Source organism: Marmota monax, unplaced genomic scaffold (genome assembly GCF_021218885.2).
Source record: "Marmota monax isolate L192 unplaced genomic scaffold, Marmota_monax_Labrador192_F-V1.1 WCK01_AAM20220418_F8-fsc00015, whole genome shotgun sequence".
Taxonomy (NCBI): Eukaryota; Metazoa; Chordata; class Mammalia; order Rodentia; family Sciuridae; genus Marmota; species Marmota monax.
In genome coordinates, this window is record NW_026692194.1 from 23,010,164 (window position 1) to 23,036,384 (window position 26,221).

At 42.0% G+C, this 26,221-nt stretch overlaps 1 protein-coding gene across 1 annotated transcript in view; it reads left to right on the forward strand.

Moving 5' to 3' along the window:
- Thada (THADA armadillo repeat containing) overlaps positions 1–26,221 on the forward strand; it is a 318,367-nt gene that overhangs the window by 222,681 nt on the left and 69,465 nt on the right. The window contains exon 31 of the mRNA XM_046425124.2: positions 22,620–22,714. Coding sequence (XP_046281080.2) covers positions 22,620–22,714 — 95 coding nt within the window. The remainder of the gene's footprint in view (positions 1–22,619; positions 22,715–26,221) is intronic.

Consider the following 26,221-nt stretch of genomic DNA (forward strand, 5'->3'; position numbering starts at 1 on the left):
GCTACAGCCCCAGCCCATAATATGGATTTTTACTGCCCACCAAGTAGCTAATGTGTTAGAAATAAACAATGAAAGACAGTGATTCTCTCAATCATGTGCTACAAACTCTTAAGTACCCTGGCAGCTCACAGATGTGGGATTGATGTCAGACTTGAGCAGCACTGAGGCTCAGAGAGATATCCTAGGGCAAGGATAGGAATAGGAGAAGGAAGTTGCCATTTTCAGGTGGGCACTAGGATAGCTTGACAATGCAAGGCAAAGAAGGGGGCTACTTTTTTTTTTCATCCTTGCTGTTGTTCATTTATTTTGGAACTTAGAACTTTTTGTATGTGAAAGATGAAGGAATAAAAAGAATTCTGCATTTAATATACAGGAAGTGTTGTCTGTAACACTGTGTTCAAATGTATGTTGGTGTACCTGATACTGGTAGGACGGTAAGTGCCCAGCGACTGCGTCCAGAGGAGACCCACGTACTTCCTCACCACATTCCATGCTGCAGTCTGCTGAGAGAGCAGCCTCTCTTCTTTATTTTTTTAAAAAATGTGCTTATTTTTTACTTTCGTTAGGTCCCCCACCTTATATGGCAAATCAAGTAATGGGTGGCATGAGGCCCAAAGATCATTTTGGTCCAAGAAAATATTGTTAAGCAAAGGCTACAGGCCAACTTTTGTCTTAGGAGAGGTGGGGATACACAGAGAGAAGTTGTTCTGGCTTTAAGGGCCACCAGAGGTAAAAGATATATAAGTAGATGATTTTCATTCTACATTTTTAAGTGACAAATTTATGTGGTACAGGACTAGCCCAGAGGAGGAAGCAGGGAGGGCTGACATTGAACCAGCCATCAAGAGATGATTTGAATTTCTGCCAAATTGGCCACATACTGTGACATTACCTTGTAATCCCAGTGACTTGAGAGGCTGAGGCAGGAAGATTGCAGGTTCAAAGCCAACTTCAGCAACTTAGTGAGGCCCTGTCTCAAAATCAAAAATAAAGGAAGGGTTGGGGATGTGGCTCAGTGGTTAAGCACCCCTGGGTTCAATCCCCAATACCAAAAAAAAAAAAAAAAAAAAAGAAAGAAAAGAAATTTTTGCCAAATGGCCAAGGCAAAGAGGAGAATTCCAGACTTAAGTAATAGCATAAGCAGAAATATGGCAGTTTGAAATGGCAGGGTAGGTTTGAAGAAGTGTAAGAAAATTAGCTTTCCCATGTGGCACAGAATAAGGCTGAGGAAACATGCAGAAGCCACAGTGAAAGTTCCTTAAGGAAGCTTGGGTGAAGGGGAGCCAGTGGCAGATATCCCACACAGCAGGCCTTAGTGATTGACCAGCAATAACTTTGGACAGGGATGTTGATGGGGAAATTCTCTAGCATCTAAAATGCCAACAAAGTTATGTTGAATCTCTAATTTTTAATCTAAATTTTGTTTTCTCCATTTTATTTAGAGGGTAAAAATTGCCTAACCATAAACTCTTCCCCTCAGCCTTGTCCTATTTGCCTTCAGTGGACTCTTAGCTCCCCCAGAACACATTTCCTGGGAGAACAGGGACTTGTGGTCACATTTGTACTCAGCTGGTTACCTATTAACAGGTCAAATCCTCCTAGCTATTACTTCGGGGGATCAGGAAGTTGGGGCTCTCCAGAAATCATCCTGTTAACCCTCCTTCCAGCCGGAACTATCCCAAGCCTCCAAACTCTCCAGTTCTTAAAGTCCTATAGCGAAGAAGTTTCTGGCCCCTTAGCCTGCTACTCTGTCATGGGTCTCATAGAAGGTCATTTCCCACCTGCTTCCTGAGTCCAGCCTTTCTTGTTGCCTGGGATGGAGAAGGCGTAGTGACCCACCAGGCATTGGCTCACAGAGTCACCCCAGCTTCCTGTTCAGCTGGGGAATTTCTTTTTAAGCCTTCCTGGTGGCCCCTATTATTACTCTCCAATTGGGCTTTTCATCATCATCATCACTGTCCCCCACCCTTCTCTTGATTTTTCTCCATGCCCTAGAAAATAAAGGCATGAATCACTGCAGTTCACTGGGCTTCTACCTTCCTTGCCCAGAATCCAGGAAAGCCACTTTCTGTTTCCAGTACAGTCAACTCTCTATTATCCAAGTGTGAACTTTCCACTTGGTGGGTGGTCTGTGGATGGTTCCTAACACCAGCTTCCTCTTGCTCCCCAACTTACTTCTACTAGTATTAGTCAGGATGTGTTTAGAGACTGGAATAGAGTTTGGAAGGAAAACATGCTGCCAAAGCACAACGCATTCCAAAGCTTTGTATCCGTCTTTCTATATTGTCTACACCATTGACAGGATAACCCTGATGATCCTGAAGAGGAAATTATAGAATTGGGACAAGTGATGAAGCATCAGCCTGCCCCATGCCTGCCATGTCCCTAAGGGCATCTTGCTTCAGGAGGTGTTTGTCTACACCACTTAGCTCCATGCTCAGCTAACCCACTCAGGTCCTAGTGGTCCCCTCTGAAAACAGACCCATCTTACCTTCATCTGCCTTTCCCATGAAGATGTTACAACACAGAATATTCCAAATTCCACTGCTTCTTTATGTCCCTTGAAATTTACACATGAAAGAAGAATAAATGTTCTTTTGAGCCCACTAAGGATTTTCTGTATCTTTTTAATATAAGCTATGAAAAAATGATGTTACGGCAAAAAGAAAATGTTCGTTTAAATTTTAGCACCAACACCTTTTTCCTCCTAAATTTATTTGATCATTAGCCTCAGTTCATTCAGTCCAATAAGTACAAAAATTTTAGTGGATGTGTCATTTATTTGTCCTTTTATTCCCAGAAAAGGTTTTTAAAAAATTCATTGGAGCCATGGGATCACCAATTCAGTTTTTAAATTTTGACTCTGAAATTGAGGGCACATAAAGACTTTTGTCGTGTATTTGGTATTTTGACTTTGCAAGATTAATAAGGATTTATATGAGGTGGTTGAGCAATAGCCATGGAGCTGTTGGGGAATTTGGGGTGATGAATGGCCAGCTGGCAACGTGGCCTAAGTAAAGGACTGGGTTTCTGCTCTTACAGGCTGCTTTTCATTCCAAGATGTCAAAGCCTTTATGGAAATCAGCTCATTAATCCTTGAAGTCCCTTCCTTCCCATTTTCCTCCATCCCTCCCTCCTCAATCTAGTTCACTGTCTCTTCCCTGGTGCTAAGGCAATTTACCAACTATTGAAAGAAAACTGAGCTGACCCAGGCCAGGGACTCGGTGAGAATAAGGGTCAGCCACTGTTCTGGAAAGAACAGCTGGGGGCCCATGAAACAGAATTCTGCACAGTCCCCAAAGGTAGACAGTCTGCAAGCCTTGCTGTTTGCAGATTCTAGGTCAGCTGTCCCAGCTGGATCACAGGTCCTGCCTGAGTAGGAAAGACTTTTAAAGCCCTGTCAAGTAGGACTAGAAGGAGGAAAAGACTGGCTGACTTTGGTCGAGGGCTGGGATTACTATTATAGTGGGCTAAAAATTTTCAGAGATGAATTTAGTTATCTAGTGTTTCCTTCTTTGGTTATCAAAGGGGAAAAAAAAGGTCGTGTGTGTGTGTGTGTGTGTTTTGTGTGTTCCCTTTAATAAACTTAGTGAACTGAGCAAACTATTCTGACTTAGCACAGTGTATCATGTGTTGACCAAAAGTTTTCTACTAAACTTTTTTTCAATTTTTTTTGATTGTCAGTGCAGCATATATTTAACACAGAAAATAAGTGCAAAATTTGGAAAAGAGAATAGAAATCTTCTCCTGACCACAATCCAGTGGAAACCACTATTATTGGTTAACAATTTTATGTAGTTACTTCATCTTTTTTCCTATGTCTTTTTTTGGGGGGTGGGCATAGTTAAGGTTAGACTGTATGTGTAAGTTACAGCTTCCTTCTTTTACTTGACAGTATCATGAAAGCATTTGCCATTACTATTATTACTAAAAATCTATGGTACAGCTACTATGGAAAATATGGTGGCATTTACTGAAAATAGAATTACTATAATCAGCAATTCCACTTCTGGGCACATACCTCAAAAAATTGGAAGCAAAGATATCTATATAGCCATGTTCATAAGCAACATTATTCATGGTAGTCTAAGTATGGAGACAACTCAGGTATTCACTGACAAATGATAAATGACTAAACAGAATATTATATATCTATGTATATATGTATACACACACACATATATGTATAAATGTATAAAATGAAATATTATACAGCTTTAAAAAGGAACGGAACTCTGACACAGACTACAACATGGGTTAGGGTAGTCAATAAAAGAAAATATTGTCTGATTTCACTTATAAAAGGTACCTAGAATAGTTACATTCATAAAAACAGAAAGTAGGTTGCTAGTTCCTAGATACTGGGGGAGGAGAGAATGAGGAGCTTCTAGTTAATGGAGGTAGAGTTTTAGTTTTACCAGATGAAAAGAATTCTAGAGATTGGATGCACAACAGTATAAATGCACTTAACCCCACTGAATTGTACACTTAAAAATTATTAAGATGGCAATTTTTATATTATATTTTGTTATAATTTTTAAAAATTGAATGACAAACATTGAAATCATAAAGCCTTTTTACCATATCACTTCTTCAAGCTTTTCATTGTTTTGACTTTTTGTGATAATTCTTAGCTTTTATTCCCTTGTGCAACCCTAAAACTAAAATATTTTGCCAGTTTTCAAGTGAAGAAAATCTTTGAAAACATTCATTGAAGGCAGCATATTTCTGTCACCTGAATAATCAGTCATTAAGTTTACCTGACCATTATTTTATTGCTGGCCATTTAGTTTGTGTCCCATATTTTAGTGTTGTAAATAATGTTTCAATGAAAATCTTTGTCGTGATTGTCTGCGGGTAAACGTGATTGTCTCATGCTTGATTTCCAGAATTGGAATAAGTTGATTGGGAGACACAAAAATGTTGCAAGGTCTTGATATCACTGCTAGATTGTTTTCCAGACGGAAAATTTCAGCTCATCTTTCCACCAACAATGTTGTGGGAGATCTGCACTAAAATTTTAACAAGGATTTTTAAAATTAGGTTAAGGAAACTTTTCTTTTTTGAATGCCTGCTTTTCTCTGTATGAAGATATTGGTATATGTTATTTCAAGAACTCTCCTCAGAACTTTCTTAGTATAAGAAATCAACTTTTCTAGGGAGACAAACCCTGTGTGCACAGCAGTTTAGTTAGCCTTTTACCTTGGCCTCAGTTAACAGATAAGTCAGACAAGCATGGGTAATTTTTTCTTTCAATTTTTGCTTTCTGTGTCACAGCACAGTCACTACTATACTTGAGAAGTGTTGTGTTTTATTTGATATGCCTAAGAAAGGGTCTTCCCCCAGGCTCAGCACAAGGTACTGCTCAGCACTGGGCAGACTGCACTTTCAGCCAGAGGGGTCAAACTGTCAGTGCATTTGGATCACGTTGAACATGCATGTACTTTGCTCGGCTTGTACAGGATTTAATTTTCTCTTTCTTTCTTTCTTTCTTTCTTTCTTTCTTTCTTTCTTTCTTTCTTTCTTTCTTTCTTCTTTCTTTCTTTCTTTCTTTCTATCTGCTGATCAAGAAATTTCACAATAAATCAAGATATTCAATTTTTTTGAAAAACTAGAAGATCTGGCAGCATCAGACCCCTGTTGCCACCTGGCCTCCGTGGGCCAGAGCTCTCTGGATGGAGCATGCTCTTCATGCATTACCACTGTCCCCACCATTGCTCCCTGCTGAGCTCCCTTGGAAATAGGAATTTGTAACTATTGGTGTTGGCATTTATCAAGTACCAGGTTGGCTGATGGTCAGTTTTTACTCCAGGCAGTAATTCTTAGTGCATGTTAGAATTGTCTAGTTAGAGTTTTTTAAACCTATGCCAGGCCCCACCCCAGAGAGGTTTTTTTTTCTGGGGGTTGGGTATACCAGAGATTGGACTTGGTGGCACTCAACCACTGAGCCACATCCCCAGCCCTTTTTTTGTATTTTTTATTTAGAGACAGGGTCTCACTGACTTAGTGCCTAGCCTTTGCTAAGGCTGGCTTTGAACTCATGATCCTCCTGCCTCAGCCTCCCAAGCTCTGGGATTATAGGCATGTGCCACCATGCCCAGCTAGAGTTTTGGATTTAGATATTTTAAGTTGCTTCCTTTGCCCTCAGAAGTGTCATTTAACCCTTATGGATACTCTGGTTTGGTGGTTATCCCGGCAGCTCGCTGCACATTTTCATTTTTTAGGTGAAGCTTGAATAGAGAGGACTATAGCTATGTCTCTTTTTTCGATGATTTAGTCAACTTTTTCATTGCTGTGCCCAAAACACCTAACAATTAGAGGAGGAAAATTTATTTTGTGGCTCACGGTTTCTGTGGTCTCAGTCCATAGATGGGTCCCTAGGCGAGGCAGATGTCAGGGGAAAGTAGTTAGGACAGGACACCAGGAAGCAGAGAGCAGCTCTCCTCACCAGATACAAACCCCAAAGGCATGTCTGTCCCCAAAGAGCCACCTCCTCCAGCCACACCCTACCAGCCCACAACTCATTTAATTTCTATGAGGGGACTAATTTGCTAATTAGTTTAAGGTTCTTATCATCCCATCATTTCACCTCTAAACTGTCATGCATTCTCACACATGAGCTTTCAGGGGACACCAATATCTAAACCGTAACATTCAATAAACTATTTCTTAAGCCCTGCCATATGCCATGCTGTATCAAACACTGTGCCTGGTTATTAAAACCACTACTTCATTGTAAAGAGGGCAGAAAATTAGAGTTTTCTGAAGTACACTCATAGACCTGGAATTTTAGATCTAGAAAGAACTGTGCAGCTTATTGTCATCCACTCCCAGCACTATGCACGTGGAAAACTGTAGCCACAGAGGTTGGGGACTTGTCCATTTCCCACAGCTGGCCAGGAGTAAGATCCTCCTGACTACTGCTAGTATTGTTGGGGACTGAGCTCCCAGCTCTTTGTGGGACTCACTCCTCTGGGCCACACTGCCTTCATCTGTCCAGACACAGTTTTTATGTTAAGGCTTTGAATAGCAATAACTTCAGCATCTGCTAGAACAGTACTTCTCAGGGAAAAAAAAAAAAAAAGAAGAAGAAGAAGAAGTGCACATGAATGCCCTGGGGATCTTGTTAAAATGAAGACCCCTATTGACTAGGTCTGCGATGGGGCCTAGGAGCCTGCATTTTTTTACTAGTTCCTATGTGATTGACTCCACTGCCGCTGATCCTGGGACTCAGTAAATACTTTGAAGAGCAAGGGCCAGCCCCTTTGATGGTCCAGCCCGCGGTTAGAAATACTACCACCCTTATGCTCTCGTTCCCCAGGGATTGGGGCTGCATCTGGGAGCTCAGGAGAAGGCCTAAGGTTACTTAAAGTGTCCGCTCAGCATTCTCTCCTCACCCACCTGAGATAACCTGCACTGAAGAGCTGCCTGGCATGAGTGCTGTCAAGGGGAAGTCACATTCCCTGGTCCAGGTAGCCATCCCTGTGGCCTCAGTGCCTGGGATAGGACCAGTGTTTTGTTGGCATGCAGTGAGCAGTTATCATTTTGGAAACTAACAGTCTGATACTGTGGTGGAAAAAACAGCCTCTCAGGAATACAAGAATGGGTCCCAAGGTTACTAGGAAAGCATGCTTGGGAATAAATTTTTGAATAAAATAGTGTTCATGAAGGGAAGAGATGATGGCGGGGAGCTAATGTTTGCCAAAGACCTAATGATTTGCTACCCTGCATTAAGTCTAATTTGCTATCCCAAGTTAATTCTAAATTGCAGGCTGTGTATGTACCGTGTGATCCAGCTACTTTCTCAGAGCTTTCCCCCAGTGCTCCTCACCCTACTTTGTGCCCCTCATCTATTTCTTCTCCCCAGGACATATGCTTCCAGCCACCTTCTGGTCTCCTCCCCTGGCCACCCCTTATCCACACTCCCATCTTTTCTCCCTTTTCTGTTACTTACCAGTCCCTGCAAGCTGAGTGGTATGTCCCTTGAGAGCATGTGGATTTAAATGCTCAAGGAAAATATGCTTATAGACAGAGCCGGGCTTGCTTTTGTGTGGCAATCCCGGTTCTTCCCTAAGGGATCTGTGGCCAGCTGCAGAAGATCTGGTTTAGGATTCTGTTTTGCTCTCCAGCAGCTGAAGACAGCATTTATTTTCTAACCACCAGATTTATTCACACAAGAGATTCACTTCCCAGGCAGAAATACTGGGGCTTAGGTCTGATTTCACCTTCCCAAATCTGTCCTGCCTCCCAGACCCTTTCCTTCCCCAAGAAAGAGGTCCTTCTTTCGCAACAACTTGAAATAAAGAGAGCCTGAGCCCTCTGCCAAGCTACAGGTTGCTGTTTCACTTCCATGCCACTGCTGAGAATCCCTTCCAGGAGGGTTGTTAAAATATTCAGATGATGTGGCATTTTAAGGCTATCATTTGTGGTCCCTGCCAAAACTTTCAGGGAAGCAAGTCTCAACAGGGACGGTTAGTCACACAGCAAGTTTCCAGGCATTGCTGGTGGTTGTGTTTTGCTTTTTAGTTTCCTTTCTCTGTCTCTCTCTGCACACCACCCCCCACCCATCAACAGCCTGGGCTCATGGAAACTAGTCTGGGTAAAATCAGTTAAAACTGATCAATATGTTAAACTGAGACTTTGAGCAAGTTGCCCAAGGTCAAATCTTCTTCATATCACAATGAGAAACACAAAATCCTTTTATACAACTGCACTCCAAGAATTCACCCCCAATAGTGCCCTCAACTTTTTAAAATATAGAAATCTGTAGCCCTAACCTGGAAATCATAATTTATTCAATAGAAGGCTCAGAAACCTCTTCCTCCCCTTGTAGCTGTTGGCTCACTGGGGTCTTGTTGCTGGAAAATTCGGACAATGTTGTCATTGTCTAGCTCACAAGGAGTGCTGCCTTAGTGTCCTGAGCACATTCTCATAATGTTATGTGAAGCCCTCATACAGTGGGATACTTTTTTCCCTTTGGCATGTAACTTGTTCCATCTTTCGAGTAAATCAGCACATTCCTTACTTTCATTGAGCCTTTCCTGGTGAACTAAAGTCAATTCAGATGCACAGACAGAACAAAGCAAGGTAGTAGGCAGAGTGGGGAGTAGAAAGGTGAGCAATGCGTCTGTGTTTGAAAAACCATGTGAGTAGGACAGGTACAGATTTAATTAGCTATGAACAAGTAAGAATTTAGTAAATATTGGAATGAGTCAAAGTGTGTTACAGGAGCTGGGAAGGGAGAAATAAGTGCCAGCTCGTGGGGGTAGAGGTGCCCAGGAAGTCTTCTAGGAGGCAAGGGAAGTCTTTAAAGGCTAGGGGAGAGGTAGTTATTAGATAAAGTAATCTTAGATTGGATAATGAGGAAGGTGATGCTGGGATGGAGCCTGGCACTAAGATCTCATTGCCCAGATACAAAGAAGGAATCTTGGAATAGAGCTGAGCATTGGTGGCCAGCCCATTAGGCATGTATAATGGAGCCGTAATAGGGCCTCAGTTGTCAGATTTGAGGTGAGAAGAGAGCTTATTCCTATGAAATGATTAACCAACAGTGGAGCACAAAGAGAAGTATATAGAATAAGTACAAGAGTTTGGGGGTGGGGCAACGAGTGTGAACTGAGATGGGGAAGACTTTTTGGGGGAGGTAGGTATTGAGCTGGGCCTTAGAGCAAGGGTCTGATTTGGAAATGCCAAAAGCAATGTCAAAAGAGCAGGTCCTGAGGGGGAGCATACAGCGAGTGCAGCGTGGCATACTGCAGGCAGTGCACATGGGTCTGTTATGGGCCGCAGGGAGATAAAGGTGAAGAAGAGGTGCTGTGCTTAGGGAGCAGTGCAAGATTTGATACAAGACCCGTTGTGTCAGCCCTTAAGTGTCATCCAGAGGAGTGTGGCCAAGGGTGAAGAGGAAGTACTAAGCTCAGGCAGATACTGGTAAGAGGATGCTGTGTGTGCTTACATGGAACCTGCCCAGAGAGGCTTTAAGGCTTTCCAGCCCCACATTGGTCAACAGAATTTCCATTCTTTCCTGGTGGTCAACCAGAAGCTCCCTAGTAGCAGTCTACCCACTTCCTGTCTTGGTCACCTGGAAGTCCTTGTCATCTGCTTGGGCCACTAGTCATGGAAATAGAGACATTTGTATGTACCTGAGACCACATCGCTTTTGTCTTCCTAAGCTTGCTAATATGACCATAGAACCATAGAATTTATAGCAGGAAAGGGAATTTAGAGTCACTTAACCCAGTGGAATTCTTTCTTCAAACAGAAACTTTTGTGGAAATTCAAGATGGGAGATGTTGAAGATAGTAGAGGTGGTAAATACAGTTCAAGCTGGGATCGGGGCCAGGAGACCCACCTACATGACTTCCTTCCCATTGGAAGCCTCAGAAGGGACTAAGAGAAGCACTCCAACTCCCTATTAATAAAAATAAATAAATAAATAAATAAAAAGATCTAATCCAAACTGATATTTGCAGAAGAGGTAATTAGACATGGGGTTGGGGGTGGGGGGGGCAGGTGTGGCTGGCCCAAGAGGTGGCTCAAGTTATTGGAATGTAAATAGCAACTTTGGTTTTTTGCTGTTTGACTTGCTTCCCTCTCCTGCTTCCTGATCATCCTTTTAGAAAATCCTGCAACCCTGTGCCCCAGAGCTGCCTGGGGTCCTCCCTCAGTAGTTGCCCTTGCTGGCTAGGGCACTCGGCGCCAGTCCTCTTTGCCATCAAAATAGCTATTCCAGATCCTCTTTCCTTAGAAATCCACTCATAGGGGCTGTTGCTGGGCTCAGCAGCAGAGCGGTCACCTAGCACATGCGAGGCACTGGGTTTGATCTTCAGTACCACCTAAAAATAAATAAATAAAATAAAAATATTAGGAAAAAAAGAAAGAAATCCACTCACAGCTGGCTGACTACCACTGGATCTGACCAGCTAGTCGTGCCAACAGGTTCTGAGTTCTAACGTAAGAGTAAGTTAGTTCTCCTGGGTTGCACAGTTGTTTGCAGCAGTGATCCTTTGGAGGTAGTACATTTGATGAAGTTAGTAACTGACCAGGGCTTTCTGGCGGTGTGCAGACCTGGTGGGAACATGTCCCTGCCCTCATTTTGAGCTGACTCAGCCCTAATATGTTTGTCCTGAGTGGCCAGGCTTTAGGCTACCTTCAGAAGGGCTTGTGGGGAACATGGACTGTTCTTATGTGAATGGGCCAAAGGAGCAGCTTGAAGAGGGGCCCTCCTCAGCTCCCTGTTCTCTCCCTCCTTCAGCTACCCCTGCTGCCCAGCCTTCCTGAGTGATTGGACGGACCTGCAGCCTCATGGAGTAACACCATCCCACAAAAGTTTAGGGGCCATTCCAGGACTCCCTGAGCCAGAGAGGGCCCCCATCAGCCTGTGGGCTCTGTATTTTGGAGTGACTGTGCAGAGGGTCTCTTCTAGAGGTGCTTGGTGAATGGAAAGCCTCTAGTCTGAAAACAACTCTGTGCTGACATTGAGAGAGGCAGAGTATTCTTGCTGTCAGCAGGTCTGGGTTGCCCACTAGCATGGTGTGGCCTTATCTGTCTTCAGTCCTGAGTTTTCATCTGTAAAATAGAAAGCTCTAAAATGTGGGTGTGAAATGCATGAGGATGGAGAAGACATGGTAAATAATGGCTGTAAAAGCATGAAAGAGTACACAGATATGGAAAGTATCTGTTCCCAAGTTTTGGTTTTTTGTACTGGGGATTGAACCCAGAGGTGCTCTACACTGAGCTACAGCCCCAGCCCTGTTTATTTTTTTAAAGTTTGAGACAGGGCCAGACATGGTGGCACACAACTGTAATCCCAGTGACTCTGGAGGCAAAGTCAGGGGGATTGTAAGTTCAAAGCCAACCTTGGCAACTTAGCAAGGCCCTGAGCAGCTTAGAGAGACCTTGCCTCAAAATTAAAAATAAAAAAGGTCTGGGGATATAGCTCAGAGGCAAAGCACCCTTGGGTTCAATACCTAGTAACACTGCCACCCACAATCTTTTTTTTTTTTAAAGATAGGGTCTTGCCAAGTTGCCCAGAATGATCTGGAACTTGGGATCCTCCTGCCTCAGCCTCCTGAGTTGCTGGGATTACAGATGTGCACAACTGTACCCGGCAGTAATTTGTCATCAACATCATCAGCATGCTGCAACAGGCCCTCGGGCCGATCATCACCAGAGCAGCAGTGCTTGGAGCCTTGCTTTTCCCCAGATTGGCTCTCAGGCACAACACCAGAGCATGTGAGTACAAACTAACATGCTGTAATTGCGTGGCACAGTATCTTCCTTTCATCTGATTGTGTTGGGGACACAAAGCTAGAATTTGTTTATCTAGAAAACCTTAATTTTGTTCTTGGCTTTGTGCTGATCCTGGATAGATCACTTGAGCTCTCCGAACAACTTTGATGATTTGCAAAAAAAAGGAATATAGGAATGATAATGCCTATTTTCCCTCCCTCTTAAGAATTTTATAAAGATTAAATGAAATAGAATAGAAATATTTTTGAAGATAAGACTTTTAGTAAAAAAATGCAGTTTACTATTATGATCATGATTACTGTTATTGATGGGGCTGAGGTCCAAGCATGTGCCAAGTTCGTGTTACCATGGTTCTATGGAGCATTCTGTGAGAAATCCTCACCTTGATGTTTCCAGGCTTCTCATGCAACATCAAGAAGCTCCATTCTCGGGCCAAGGACCTGAACAGACACTTCTCAGAGGAGGACATACAATCAATCAACAAGTACATGAAAAAATGCTCACCATCTCTAGCAGTCAGAGAAATGCAAATCAAAACCACCCTAAGATACCATCTCACTCCAGTTAGATTAGCAGCCATTATGAAGTCAAACAACAACAAGTGCTGGCGAGGATGTGGGGAAAAGGGTACACTTGTACATTGCTGGTGGGACTGCAAATTGGTGCAGCCAATTTGGAAAGCAGTATGGAGATTTCTTGGAAAGCTGGGAATGGAGCCACCATTTGACCCAGCTATTCCCCTTCTCGGTCTATTCCCTAAAGTCCTAAAAAGAGCATGCTACAGGGACACTGCTACATCGATGTTCATAGCAGCACAATTCACAATAGCAAGACTGTGGAACCAACCTAGACGCCCTTCAATAGATGAATGGATAAAAAAATGTGGCATTTATACACAATGGAGTATTACTCTGCATTAAAAAATGACAAAATCATAGAATTTACAGGGAAATGGATGGCATTAGAGCAGATTATGCTAAGTGAAGCTAGCCAATCCCTAAAAAACAAATGCCAAATGTCTTCTTTGATATAAGGAGAGTAACTAAGAACAGAGTAGGGTCGAAGAGCATGAGAAGAAGATTAACATTAAACAGGGATGAGAGGTGGGAGGGAAAGGGAGAGAGAAGGGAAATTGCATGGAAATGGAAGGAGACCCTCAGAGTTATACAAAAGTACATACAAGAGGAAGTGAGGGGAAAGGGAAAAATAATACAAGGGGGACAAATGAATGTCAGTAGAGGGGGCAGAGAGAGAAAAGGGGAGGGGAGGGGAGGGGAGGGGGGATAGTAGAGGATAGGAAAGGCAGCAGAACACAACAGACACTAGTATGGCAATATGTAAATCAATGGATGTGTAACTGATGTGATTCTGCAATCTGTATATGGGGTAAAAATGGGAGCTCATAACCCACTTGAATCAAAGTGTGAAATATGATATAACAAGAACTATGTAATGTTTTGAACAACCAACAATAAAAAATTAAAAAATAAAAAAAAAGAAGCTCCATTCTCCTCACCTATTTATCTTTTTATGCTCTTAGAAAGAAAGGGGACCTCTGTTAACATTCTGTGTAATAATTGACGCAATACATCCTCCAAGCCCCAAACTTTAAATAAAAGTTTTCTTGGATACTACTTTCCCCCATAATTCCCAGCACATAGCTTATTAAGTTATTAACCAGCAATTTCTCTGGCAGCATATTAAACTTTACTTTTAAACAAGTCACAGAGGGAGGGAAACATGCATCTCTCATAAAAGGAATAAAAAACATACACCCTCTAAAACAGTTTCCCCGGGCTTTGAACAAATCCCAAGCCTCACACAAGGTCTCTTTTTCATCATTCTCTGCACATAGTTTGAGTGTTAGTGCATTAATGAGAAAAAGATGCCTAATAGAAAGATGGAAAAATACGAGGGCCTCTGGGGGTGTGGGTGGCTCCTGAGGTTCTCTGAAAAGGCAGGTGAGCCTTCATGAAGGAAAAAAGGCAAAGCTGTGGCTTGAGGCTCTGGGCTTCTTCTGCAGCAGTGGCATTCCTAGGGGATACAGAGCGGGCCATGGCTTTGGCCCTGCCCTGGGAAAGGGACCCTGGTACCTTCTGCAGACTGAGGGACTTGCAGAATGCCTCCCTTTGAGTCTGGTAAAGGGGTGAAGGCCCTCTACTCCCATGGATCCCACCCCTTGGAAAGAAAGATGCTTTCTCGAGGGAAGCCCATGCATTTGTAGTGCGTGGACCGGGCCTTTGCTCTCTTTCTGGAAAAACTCACAGCTCATGGCTCTCTTTGTGCATGGTGACCATAGAGAATTCCCTGGAAACTGGTCCACCATCAGAGCAGGGCATGGAGGGTGGCTTCACTATTAAAGGAAAATCCAGGTACGAGTGCTGCAGGGCAGCTTGTACCTGAGGGCAGGCGTATAAACACTGGCAAAGCTCCAGACCAAGGAAGGCTGGGTGGTTGTAGGAGTCCAGCATAAAAATGCAGCCCTGCCGTCACACCTCCCCTGGTGAGGGCGAGGTAAATGTGCAGGCCCAGGTAGCCTGCCAGACCCTGCATGCTGCCTCCAGCTGGCCGGCCTACAGATTTGAATTCCCACTGTTACGGTAGAGGAAAACAGCCTGTGTGGAAAATACATATTCTACAACTCATGACCATTTGGCATCTTGGTTTAAACAAATACCCTGTTGCTTCTCCAGGAATGCCATATGATGATAACTTGGCTGGGGGCTGTGGTAAAAATGGAAATCAGAACAGGGGAGGGGCTTTTTTAAAATTTAACTTACACTTCAACGTTTACTTGACTTAATGTGGCCTGCATCAAAGAAGGACCTCCTAACTCCTGACCACAGCAGTTCTTCCTTTTATAACCAAATGGGATGAGAGGCATCGTCTGCTCTGTCGAGAGCCACCACTGCAATAACAAGAACTGCCAGCAATACAAAGATGGCCTGTGGGATCTCTGGGAGACCAAAGGATGGTCAGCGAAATATCTGGGGTCAAGTCAGCTGTTCAGATTGTCTTCCGAGACTGTTTTTGATGGTTAGTCAGGGAAAATTCCCTGGCTTTGAGGAGCATTTTAAATAAGGGCATGGTGTGGCTGGACATGTGTCAAGTATGAGGAGTCATACAGCATGTAGGAACATGTGTTAGACTTTTCCCTCTCCTCGTCCTGCCTCCTGCACCCACTCTGCCTGTTCCCAACCTGACTCCACAGCCCTTACCCTCTTCCCTGTGGCTTCCTCCCATCTCTGTGGGTGTTCTGAGAGCCCCGGATATGGCTTCCCTTGCTCTCTGCTGGCACCCAGGCTAGACCCTGCTGGTGCCTCTGGTTCTTTATGGGCTGTGTTGGAGCCTTGATTACAGAAGATGGCTGTGATGAGCCCCTGTTGGGTCTCAAGACCGAGAGTCATTTCAAGCCATTAGCCTGTTGGCTACCTGTTTGATATCTAGAATTCCTTCTCCTTCCTCTTATCAGCCCAAATCCTTCCATGTCTTTAGACCTTTCCATGGAATTCCTTCTGATTGCTTTATGTATATTTTGTTTTCTTCCACATACATCCTTCCCCGTGCCCTCAAACCATAAGACTACAAGGCCAGAACCCTGCTCTCTCCTTCTGTTTCCCACCTCAAGAATGATACCCCACAGTTCTCACTAAGTTTCTGGATTGATGAAAGTGAATTGTGGCTCTAATCAGTGTTGTAGGGGAGTAGTTCACTGGGGACCCAGGCCCTGACTGTTGAAGTCCAGATTGGGTTTCTTTACTTAGAACTTAACATACACCAGCAGTCTACAGCAGTCTAGGTCAGCTGTTTCTGACCTTCTGAGTATGGGAGTGAATTCTTCAGGAAGTTTGCTGTATCCAAAATGAATCATCTGTTTCTTCCAGGAGCCCACAAAGGCTTCACAACATTTTTTGTTTGTTTTTTGTTTTTGGTACTGGGGATTGAACCCAAGGGCTTTGCTACCAAGCTACATCCTTAACGCTTTTAATTTTTTATTTTGAGACAGGGTCTTGTTGAGTTGCTTAGGGCCTCACAGAGTTGCTGAGGCTGGCCTCGAACTTGGAATCCTTCTGTCTCAGCCTCCCCAGTCCCTGGGATTACAGGCATGTACCACCACCCTGGCAAGCCTTCACAATATTAAACAGGCACCTGAGCACTCCAATGTGACTTGAGCTGATGAGGCCCTACTAGACTCTTAAACCCTTTGGAGCTTTTGGAACTCTTAAAAATCATTCAGAAGCTCTCTGATTTGGGGCCTCTGTTCACACATTCTGTATCATTTCCTCCTGTCTCTCCCCATACCATATCCCTTTAGTACTTACTATTATTACCCAAACCTGTCATGTCCCAAATCTTCAGACCTGCTGCTTCCACTGCTGGGGTCACTGCCTGTGACCTGCTTCCCTGGCTCCCCTGAGTCTCCATCTGCCCTGGGGCTTCTGACTCCCTAGACAAACAGAATGGTCTCCTCTGCCATCATCGTTCAGTTTTATTCCGTTGTCTCCTCCTTGGAGCACCTGGCGTAGTCTAGCCTGAGTGATTATGTGCTTCTCTTGCTAACCTAGTTAGTGGCTTTCAATGTTTTTTTGACAGCCATTTGCAACAAGAAGTACCTTTTACATATGGCTAGATGAACATGTATGTGTTTATGTTGTATAAAAACACACACATATCGTCCTATGAAATAAGTCTTACACAGTTTGAGATTTTAGTAATATATATATATATATATATATATATATATATATATATATATATATATATTTTAGTAATAGCTATATATAAACTTCAAAAAATTGCAACATAGAGGGAATTTCTCCAAGTTTATCATATTTAATTTCAGGAATACTACCTTTCAGCATATCCACCATCATGTTGGATGCCAAGCATGACTCTGTTGATACCACCCAGTGTAATGTGACTTATTACCTAGAAAAGAAAAAATCAATTTTACCTAAAATTGTTGTTTTTCACTAATTATTTACATCTTGTTTAAAGTTATTTATACATAACTTATTAAAAAATTCACTCTGGGCAAGGACTTTATAGAAACCCTGTATGTAACAAATAAATTAATGAAATAGTGCTTACCCCTAGGACTTTGCTACACTGGTTTAATTTTCCTCTTTTTTCCCTTTCTCTCTCCCTACCTCCTTTCCTTTCTTTCTTCCTTTCTTATGCTGGTCACCACCCACTAGTTGATTTCATAAGTAATTAAATGAATCATAACCTGCAGTTGGAAAAACACTATTCAGGACTCTAAGTTCCTTGAGGGCAGTGACTACTGTCCCTGAATCATTTTATCTTTATATTGCCAAACTCTGGCACTATTCCTGGCTCTCAGTAGCTTCTTAATAAAAGTTTTCTGAATGAATAGGCCCCAGTTTAAAAAGATCTGCAGCCACTGGGATTCCGGAAGGGACAGGAGAAGTGAATAATTTATCACAGACTTCCCAAGAGCTCCTGCTGCCCTCCAGACACTAGGGCCATTGTGGCCATGGCTGGGAGGCTTGCTCTCTGCCCTGCTTTCTGCTTCCCCCAACTTCCAGGAGAGAGGGCGGGACATTTAATGAAATGTAGAGACTTCCCAGGGCAAAATTATTCACCAAGTTCTTGGGTAGATATTTGTCAAGAGACAAATGTTTAAAAAAAAAACAGTGGAAGAAATCAAGATTCTTAAAAAGACCTTCGTTCCATTTTATGTATATAAACTTGGTCCTCATACCTGATTCCTCATACTCCTTCTAAAGCCACTAATATGCTGTTTTTCAGCCTGTCTGTTGGACCCTAACGCCTTCTGATTTTTTTCAGGCACTATAAATCTTCATTATACTATGCCCCATGCCAGGATTTTTCCATTTGGGGGTAGAGAAAAAAATCCCCAAGCCCACCAAAACCCTGTGGCTTGGTTTCCTGTCCAGCTGGCTTGCTGTTCTCGGGATTTTATTCCCATCATCAAAGTGGCTTGACAGACCAAGAACAAACCTCTGGCTCACCCTGAACTCACAGTGTACCATTTCCAAGTTAGAACAAACACCAAGTAATAGCAAGAGAAAAAAATTATTTTCCTGACATAGAAGCCAGTCCAGAGAAAACCCAACTCTGTGACTCCAGACAGTCCTGTTATCTGGAGGGTGGAGCCTTGAATGGGTGAGCAATAGGCCAAATTATTCTCTGGGCTACCCCGAAGTCATGGATGGACTCCACTGTACCCCAGATCCTCTGCTCCTGGGCTCGAGAGCAGCAGTTTTGTGAAGGAGCCTCTCATGGTCCTCTTGATCATAGTAGACTTGGCCTGAAGCCTCTCAGTCATGGAGCAGTCCCTGAGGCGTGCCACAAGGCTAGTGAGGTCGCCAGCATGTGCCAGACCTAGGAAAGATGCAGAACACTGCAGCCTGACAGGGGATTTTAAAGATTTTATTACTTTTATTTCTTCTATTCATTTAGGAAAAAAACATTTTTTAAATATTAACTAAAAATCTCATGGAAACCAGGCTCATCATCAAACTTGAAAGACAAACCAGTTTCCCACAAACTTTCCTTTATTCCATATGGCTCCACAGAAAAACATCCTGAGCAATAAGCTGACTGTGGAAGGCCACGTGGTGGCAGGCAGAAAATAACGACACCGAGGAGCACCCAATCAGTGTGAAGTAGCCCATCTTTTAGGAACTTAGCCTGCCCTGTTCTTGTTCCTGCCTGCTCAACACATTCTCTAGTCCACCCAGGCTGGTGTCCATCAGTCCCTGGACAAGCCAAACGCATTCCTTCCCACATCGGTTGCCCCTTTTCAAAATGCTCTTCTTTATCAACTTTGTCAATCTAAATTCTTCCCATCATACACTGCTCAATTGGAATTATATCTTCATAAGCCCTTTCCATTAAGTAGACAAAATTCTCAGGCCAGAAATTATCTCTTGTGTCTCTTAATCACAGCCAGCTCAAAGCTGAATGCACAGGAGGCATTCCACCTGCTCTCTGGAGCCATGTTTTTAGCCCTGTGTGAGGTGTCTGGTGGCTCACCATTTCTCTGTCCCAGGACCAGCCCTCTGCTTTTTGGTTTTATTCCCTGAGTGGCCCTTTCTTTGGAGGGGAAGTTCTCAGCTGTTAAAACGTGGCTGTATAACCGATGTGATCCTGCAATCTGTACACATGGAAAAATAAGAATTCATACCCCATTTGGATCAAATGTATGATATGTCAAGATCATTGTAATGTTTTGAGCAACTACTTAAAAAAAAAAAACACAGTGGAAGGCCCAGTAATGGGAATGATATCATCAAAGAAGTTTCTAGTAGATGGTGGGCTTTCCATAATGGGTGGGAGAGTGACAGCAAGAGGTTATGATTGAAAAGCCTGGGGAACTAGAGAGAGATAAAAGGAAGAGGCAGAATTGGAAAAAAAAAATTGGGGGGGGGTCTCATTTTATTAGGCTAAGGTGCCTCCTCCCTGTCAATGGGAGTGCTCACAGGCACATCAGGCATGTTCCCATCATCTTGGAGGGACACTGGGAAGTTGTAGGGTGTGGCCTTGTTGATCATGATGGCATACTTGGTGTAGGGGCTGAGTGGGGGCAGAATTCAGAGAGACTTCCAATGGCGAAGGACACAACCATGGCTCCTTGGCCCAGGCTTTCTTCAGAAAGGCAGTGAATTTCACAGCCATCTTGTTCCTAAGAATTGGAAAACTGAAAAGAAAAAAAAAAAAAAAAAGAAAGAAAAGATAGAAGTTGCAAATAGTTTTTAAGTGGAACTATAAAGTACTAGAAGACAATATGGGCATTAGAAATTTTTATATACCTGGGCATGGTGGTGCACACCTGTAATCCCAGCAACTTGGGATGCTGAGACAGGAGAATCCAAGTTAAATGGCAGACTCAGCAATTTAGTGAGGCCCTGTCTCAAAATAAAAAATTAAAAGGGCTAGGGATGTAACTCAGTGGTAAAGTGGCCCTGGCTTCACTCCCCAGTACCAAGAAAAAAAATTATCTATATAAATGTGTGTGTGTAAATATCAGAGAAAAATTGTACTTTATAATCATAACAAAACTCAGAAGACTTAAAAATATTAATATGTTTGACACATAAAACAATACTTCTTAATTGGTAAAGAAATTATAAAAACATGACAAACTATAAAAACCATATGTGACAAGTGTGCAGATTTCCTTCATATGCAAAAAGCTCCTACAAATCATTACAGGAAAAAATAGCAATGAAGGATTTGAACATAAGTCACAGAAAAGAAAGTTCAAATATCCTTTTTTTTTGGTGGTGCTAAGGATTGAACCCAGAGCCTCATTCGTGCTAGGTGAGTGCTCTACTGCTGAGCCACAATCCCAGCCCTCAAATATCCTTTTTTTGAAAGCATTTGAAGAGAGAACTGGGGACTGGCTCAGTGGTAGAACACTTGCCTAACATGTGTGAGGTCCTGGGTTCAGTACCCAGCACCACAAAAAGCATATGAAGACCAGGCATGGCAGTACACATCTGCAATCCTAGCTACTCAGAAGGCTGAATCAGGAGGATCCCAGATTCAAGGACAACCTGGGCAACTTAATGAGACCTTGTCTCAAAATAAAAAGAAAAGGACTGGGTGGGGGTATAATTCAGTGGTAGAGCACTTGCCTAGCATGCATGAGCCCCTGAGTTCAATCCCCAATACAACAAAAGAAAGAAAGGGAGGGGGAAAGAAGTATATAAAGAGGTAGTCAACATCACCCTTAATGAAATTCCAATTCAAAACAAAGAGAAATTGTTTTTTACTTATCATCTTGGCAAAGGTCATAAAGTTTAATAATGGACTGTGCTAGCCAGATTGTGGGAAAATTGGAACTCTTAGACACTGTTGGCAAACATGTAAATTGGTACAGCCTCTTTAGAAAACATATTACTAAAGTCAGTGAAAAACTTAAATGTGCAGATACCTCAATTCAGCAGTTTCTAGGAAATTTTCCTGTGAGGATATATCCGTATGCACAAATCTATTGAACAAATATATTTGTTACAACACTGTATTCAGTAGAAGATTATCTTAGTCTGAATTCTGTCAAAAAGGGACAGATAAGTTCGTGAAATGGAGTATTTACTGCCATTAAGAAAATGAGGCAAATCTTTATGTCCCTAATAGGATGGTGTCCAAAGCATATTAATGAAAAACAGTAATGCTCAGAACTTAGTATGTAGTAAACCGCCGTTTATGTAAAGATAAACAAGTGGGTTATAAATGAATAGAAGGTGCCTGGAAGGATCAGCCAGTAAGTAATAACAGTGGTTTCCTAAGGGAAACAGACTGTGGGCAGAGGAGAGAGTCATGGAAGAGGGACTGGATTTTCACTGCATGCCCTTTTGTACTATTTGAATTTTTTTTTGTACTGTGTACATGTGTTACCTATTTTTTAAAACTAAGTTTTAAAAATAGCTAATCATAGGTATTTAGGCCAGACCTGAGGTGTCATGTAAACTAGCAGTTTGGGGAGGTAGGAGTCAGTAAGCCAGCAGATACTGTACATGGACAAGTCATTGGGGCTCAGGTAGGGCAGGCAGGTCAGCAACAAAGAGCCCACCTGATCATTTTGCTTCAGGCCTTCATGTCAGAATAAACACCAGCTCCAGGATGTGGGCAGGTAAGAATAGAGGTGGGAATAAGCTTTAGAGTAATGGTAAAACTGTTAATTTACAGGGAATGAGAAGGTTGGGTTTAGGAAATCCACTAACTGGTGCCAATTTTGGTGTCATCACACAAGTGGCAGACCCAGTGATATCTACTATGTTCACCACCTTTGCCAGATCATTAGCACACCGAAGAGAGTTTGGCCCCTTCCTTGATCACTATAACTTGGAGCCAGGGCTCTTCAAGCACTGTGCTCAAAAAAAAGTTCCTTTGGGAGGCTAAGACAGAAGGATCACAAGTTCCAGGCCAGCCTAGGCAACTTAGTGAGACGAGACCCTGTCTGAAAATAAAAACTAAAAAGTGCTGGAGATGTAGCTCAGTGGTAGAGGAGTACCACACTCACACTCAAACAACAGAGGGATGATACAATATCTCTCCTGCCCCATCTCATTTTCAACGAACTAGGTTAGGATCTTGGGTTTTGCTTGATTTCCACTTATTTTGTTTGGAACCAGAGCATAGCATTTTATGTTTTGGGTCCACACACAGCCCCAGCTTCCACCGTATGCTTTTGGACTCTCACTGAATTGCTCATTTGCTTACCTCGTGTTGTCGTCCATCTTATTTTAAGCATTTGCCATGACTGCCTAAGCCTCCTGATGCGCCTGAGAGAAAACACCCATTTTCTTATTCCTGTGACTCAGGCCTCAGGGAGAGAAAAATATCAATTTATTTTCTGTTCTTTACCTTTCTAGGCAAAATCCATGTTTGGTGACCAGAGCTGTATATATTGACATTATCTTGCTGTTGACATACTGCCTCGACAAAGCCATAAAGGGCAACCAGCCAGGTATGATTCATAGTTATATCATTTTGGAATGGTCACAGGTCTTTGAAATGTGGGTAGGGTTTGAGTAGCTCCACCACACACTCCCACCTACTTCAATAAGACCAACCATCCGTCAGAATTCAACCCAGTGCCATATGGCTCCCTCCTAGAAGTTTCTCAAGGAAACTTGTCCTTGTTTACTTGGAAGTTTGCTGTTAAATATCTTCTATTTGGTCATTCAGAGAAGAGTATGAACTCTACTCAGATACCCTCTGTGTTTCGCAGACCTTGACTTTTTCCTGTTTTATGCATTTTCTTTGAAAGGTCATCCTTTTCAATGACTTGTTCGCTCTGTTCCATGCTGTGGAGATAAGCGAACTGGCTCATTTGATGCTGGAGCCAGAACATTTGCGCTCCTGTCTCGAGTGTACCCTTACACACTGGTGCATGTCACAGTTGCTGCCTCAAGCTTTGAAATCCTCTGATTTTAGGTCATGTGTGTTTCTAGGCATGTGCTCCAGACCCACATGCAACTGTTCTATTTTAATCACAATTCACAAAGTGTTTTTTTTTTTTTTTTTTAAGGGAGAAGGGCAATTCCAAATAAATTTTTTTGATGTGTTTATATAAGAGGCTACAGGAAGTGCTGTACATGAGTTCCAGGCCACAGACTGAAACTGATTTTCATCAACACAAACTGGAATGCAGGGTAATGAGCCTGCAACTGGTTAAAATCAGCCTCTTCTAATTGATTAGGCCTTTCTAAAGGGGGCTTCGATTACAAAGTAAGTTTCTGAGTACAAGCAGGCCAGGCCTTTCCTCTGTTACATTGAGTCTGTCAGTGATTTGTTGTCTTCAGTAAATACATTCAGGCTGTCAAAGTCCAGCTCTGTCCATATGGAACCCTGTTCCCAAATTCAAACCAATTTAAAATGCTTTATAGGGGGTTTGGAGTGGGAGTGTGAAACCACCTCACGCAGATCCATGTATGTTAGCCCACAAAGCCCCTTTGGCCATACAGAGGTAATAAGAACACACTAGACTTTCCTCAGCTGCACTTCCCTGCATAGGGGCAGTTGTTGTATCTATTCAGTAACATAGGATTATATAATTTTATAGCTATAAAACAATCCCGGTTGATCTGGGCATGGTGAATACACCTGTAATCCCATAGTGAGACTCCATCTAAAAAACAAAACAAAGAAACAAAAAAAACAGTCTTGGTTTATGCCTCTTGTCCCAGCATAGTTATGAATAGTGTCCCCATTTTATTCTTGAGTGGGTCCAGGTTTGCATAATAAATTATAGGTTACCCTAGCTATAAGAGATTATTGCATCCACTTGTACACTTGAGTTAGCTGCGGTCCATAGATTATAAAGAGATTATACAGCTGTTACCAAGTAAGGTGTTTCTATATTTCAGGTCCAAATTTCATGTAGCTTTATAATACATATCTGTTTACATATCTAAAGGACCTGCTTACAAATCTATCCAGTGGGATCCTGGCAGAGTCATGTAGTTGACTGTATCATTAGTTGATTTGAACTGAGTTTTTGTTGGCTCATTTAGCACCTTATTCCTATCTAGAAGAGGGAACCTTTGAGTGTTATAAAATACCTTCCCATCCTTTCCTGATAAGCTGGGCTCCATGGGGATGACTTTGGCTTTTATTTACATATATGTAAAAAAAAAATATATATATATATATATATATATATATATATATATATATATATATTTGTAGATGGACACAATACCTTTATTTTATTTATTTATTTGTATATGGTGCTGAGTATTGAACCTAGTGCCTCATACCTGCCAGGCAGGTGCTCTACCACTGAGCTATATTCCCAGTTAAATGTGATCACAAATGGTCTTTCATTCCTCAGGAGCATTGAGCTTGCAGGCACACGCTGCTCCTCTTAGTGTCCTTATTTGCAGAATAAGTTGTGACGATGGGCACTTGGACCCTGACTCTAGGTGACAGCCACAGTTCTGAATGTGCTCCGTACTTTTCCATAAAGCAACCACTAGCCACACGTGGCGCTTGAGTGCTTGAGATGCAGCTGGTCCAAACTGAGGTGTTCTGTAAGTACAAAGTACACTCCAGATTTCCAAGGCCAAGTGTGAAATAATTTTTATATTGACTAGATATTAGACATCAGATTAAAATTTTAAAATTTAAGCCTCACCATGAGTCCTGAGGAATGGAATCAGCCATCTGTGGACTGAGACCTCTGAAACTGTGAGCCCTCAAATATACATTTCCTCCTATTTAAAAAAAAAAAAAACACATATATATGTATGTATTATCAAAATTAGTTTCACCTGTTTCTTGTACTTTTGAAATGTGATTACTACTAGAATGAAAAGAATAAGGAAAACAAAACTATTATTAAAATATGTGAATTTCACTTTGTCAAATGGAAAGATGTGAAAAGTTGTTAATAACTTATCACAGAAACCAAAATGTCACATTAAAGTAATATTGTTGATGAAGGAAAACGTGGCTACTATAAATTTTCAAATTACATATATGGCTTACACTATATTGAATTGGACAGCACTGGACTTTGGGAATTGCCCTCATAAACCACAGGATAAGTGTGCATGTAGCTATATCTACCTATATGAATGTGTGTATTCATGGGATGCATCCACACAAATAGTAGTAGTAAGTTTTCATCCTTTGAGTTTGGGCTAGATTTTTAAACTAACTAAATGTCAAGTAAGTCAGTGATTAAGATGGATAGCACTCCTTGGGATAAAAATAAGCTGTGACCTTAAAGTAGTGAAATCTGTTCTTGTATGTCTCATAAATTGTTTCCAAAGGCAGTTTGAGCAGTAGATAAGTATCTCCCCAAATCGATGATCACTTGTCTGGATGTGTAGATTTTAGTATGCTTTCAAAATAATGTCATGGTATTAAGCTCCTTGGAAGAATGGACCATGTCCTATAGTCTTTGTTACCCAACCAAGCACATAGTAAGCCCTCACTGAATATGTTTGTTAGTAACTGATTGGGTAAAATGCAATTTTGCTCAGTTTTTAGGATAGTACAGTTATTATTAAGTTACAAGTCTTGATTTAAACTCATGCATCAATCATATATGACTTTATTTTCTGAATTCAAATGAGATAATTAATTTTGTGTGCATGTTTATAAATCATATATAGATCTACCTCCACAGAGTAGGAAGCATACACACAGACTCTGAAGCCGGATCCCTAGGTTTGGATCCCAGATCTGCCATTTATTTTTTGACCTTTTTGAACTTCTTTAAGACACTTTGTCTCCATTGTAAATGGGGATAATAATAGATCTGTATCTTAGGGTGGTTTTCAACTATATGCATAAACCCTTATGTACAAATGAGCTTTGTATGGCACTGAGTAAGTGCACAATAAAAATAGCTACTCTTATTATTATTTATCATTAGCTGGAAACCGTGTGTATAATACAGTCCCCTGCAGCCTGGCAAAACTGTGTTCAACCCTCACCTTTATAGTTCTCCTCATAGTTTAAG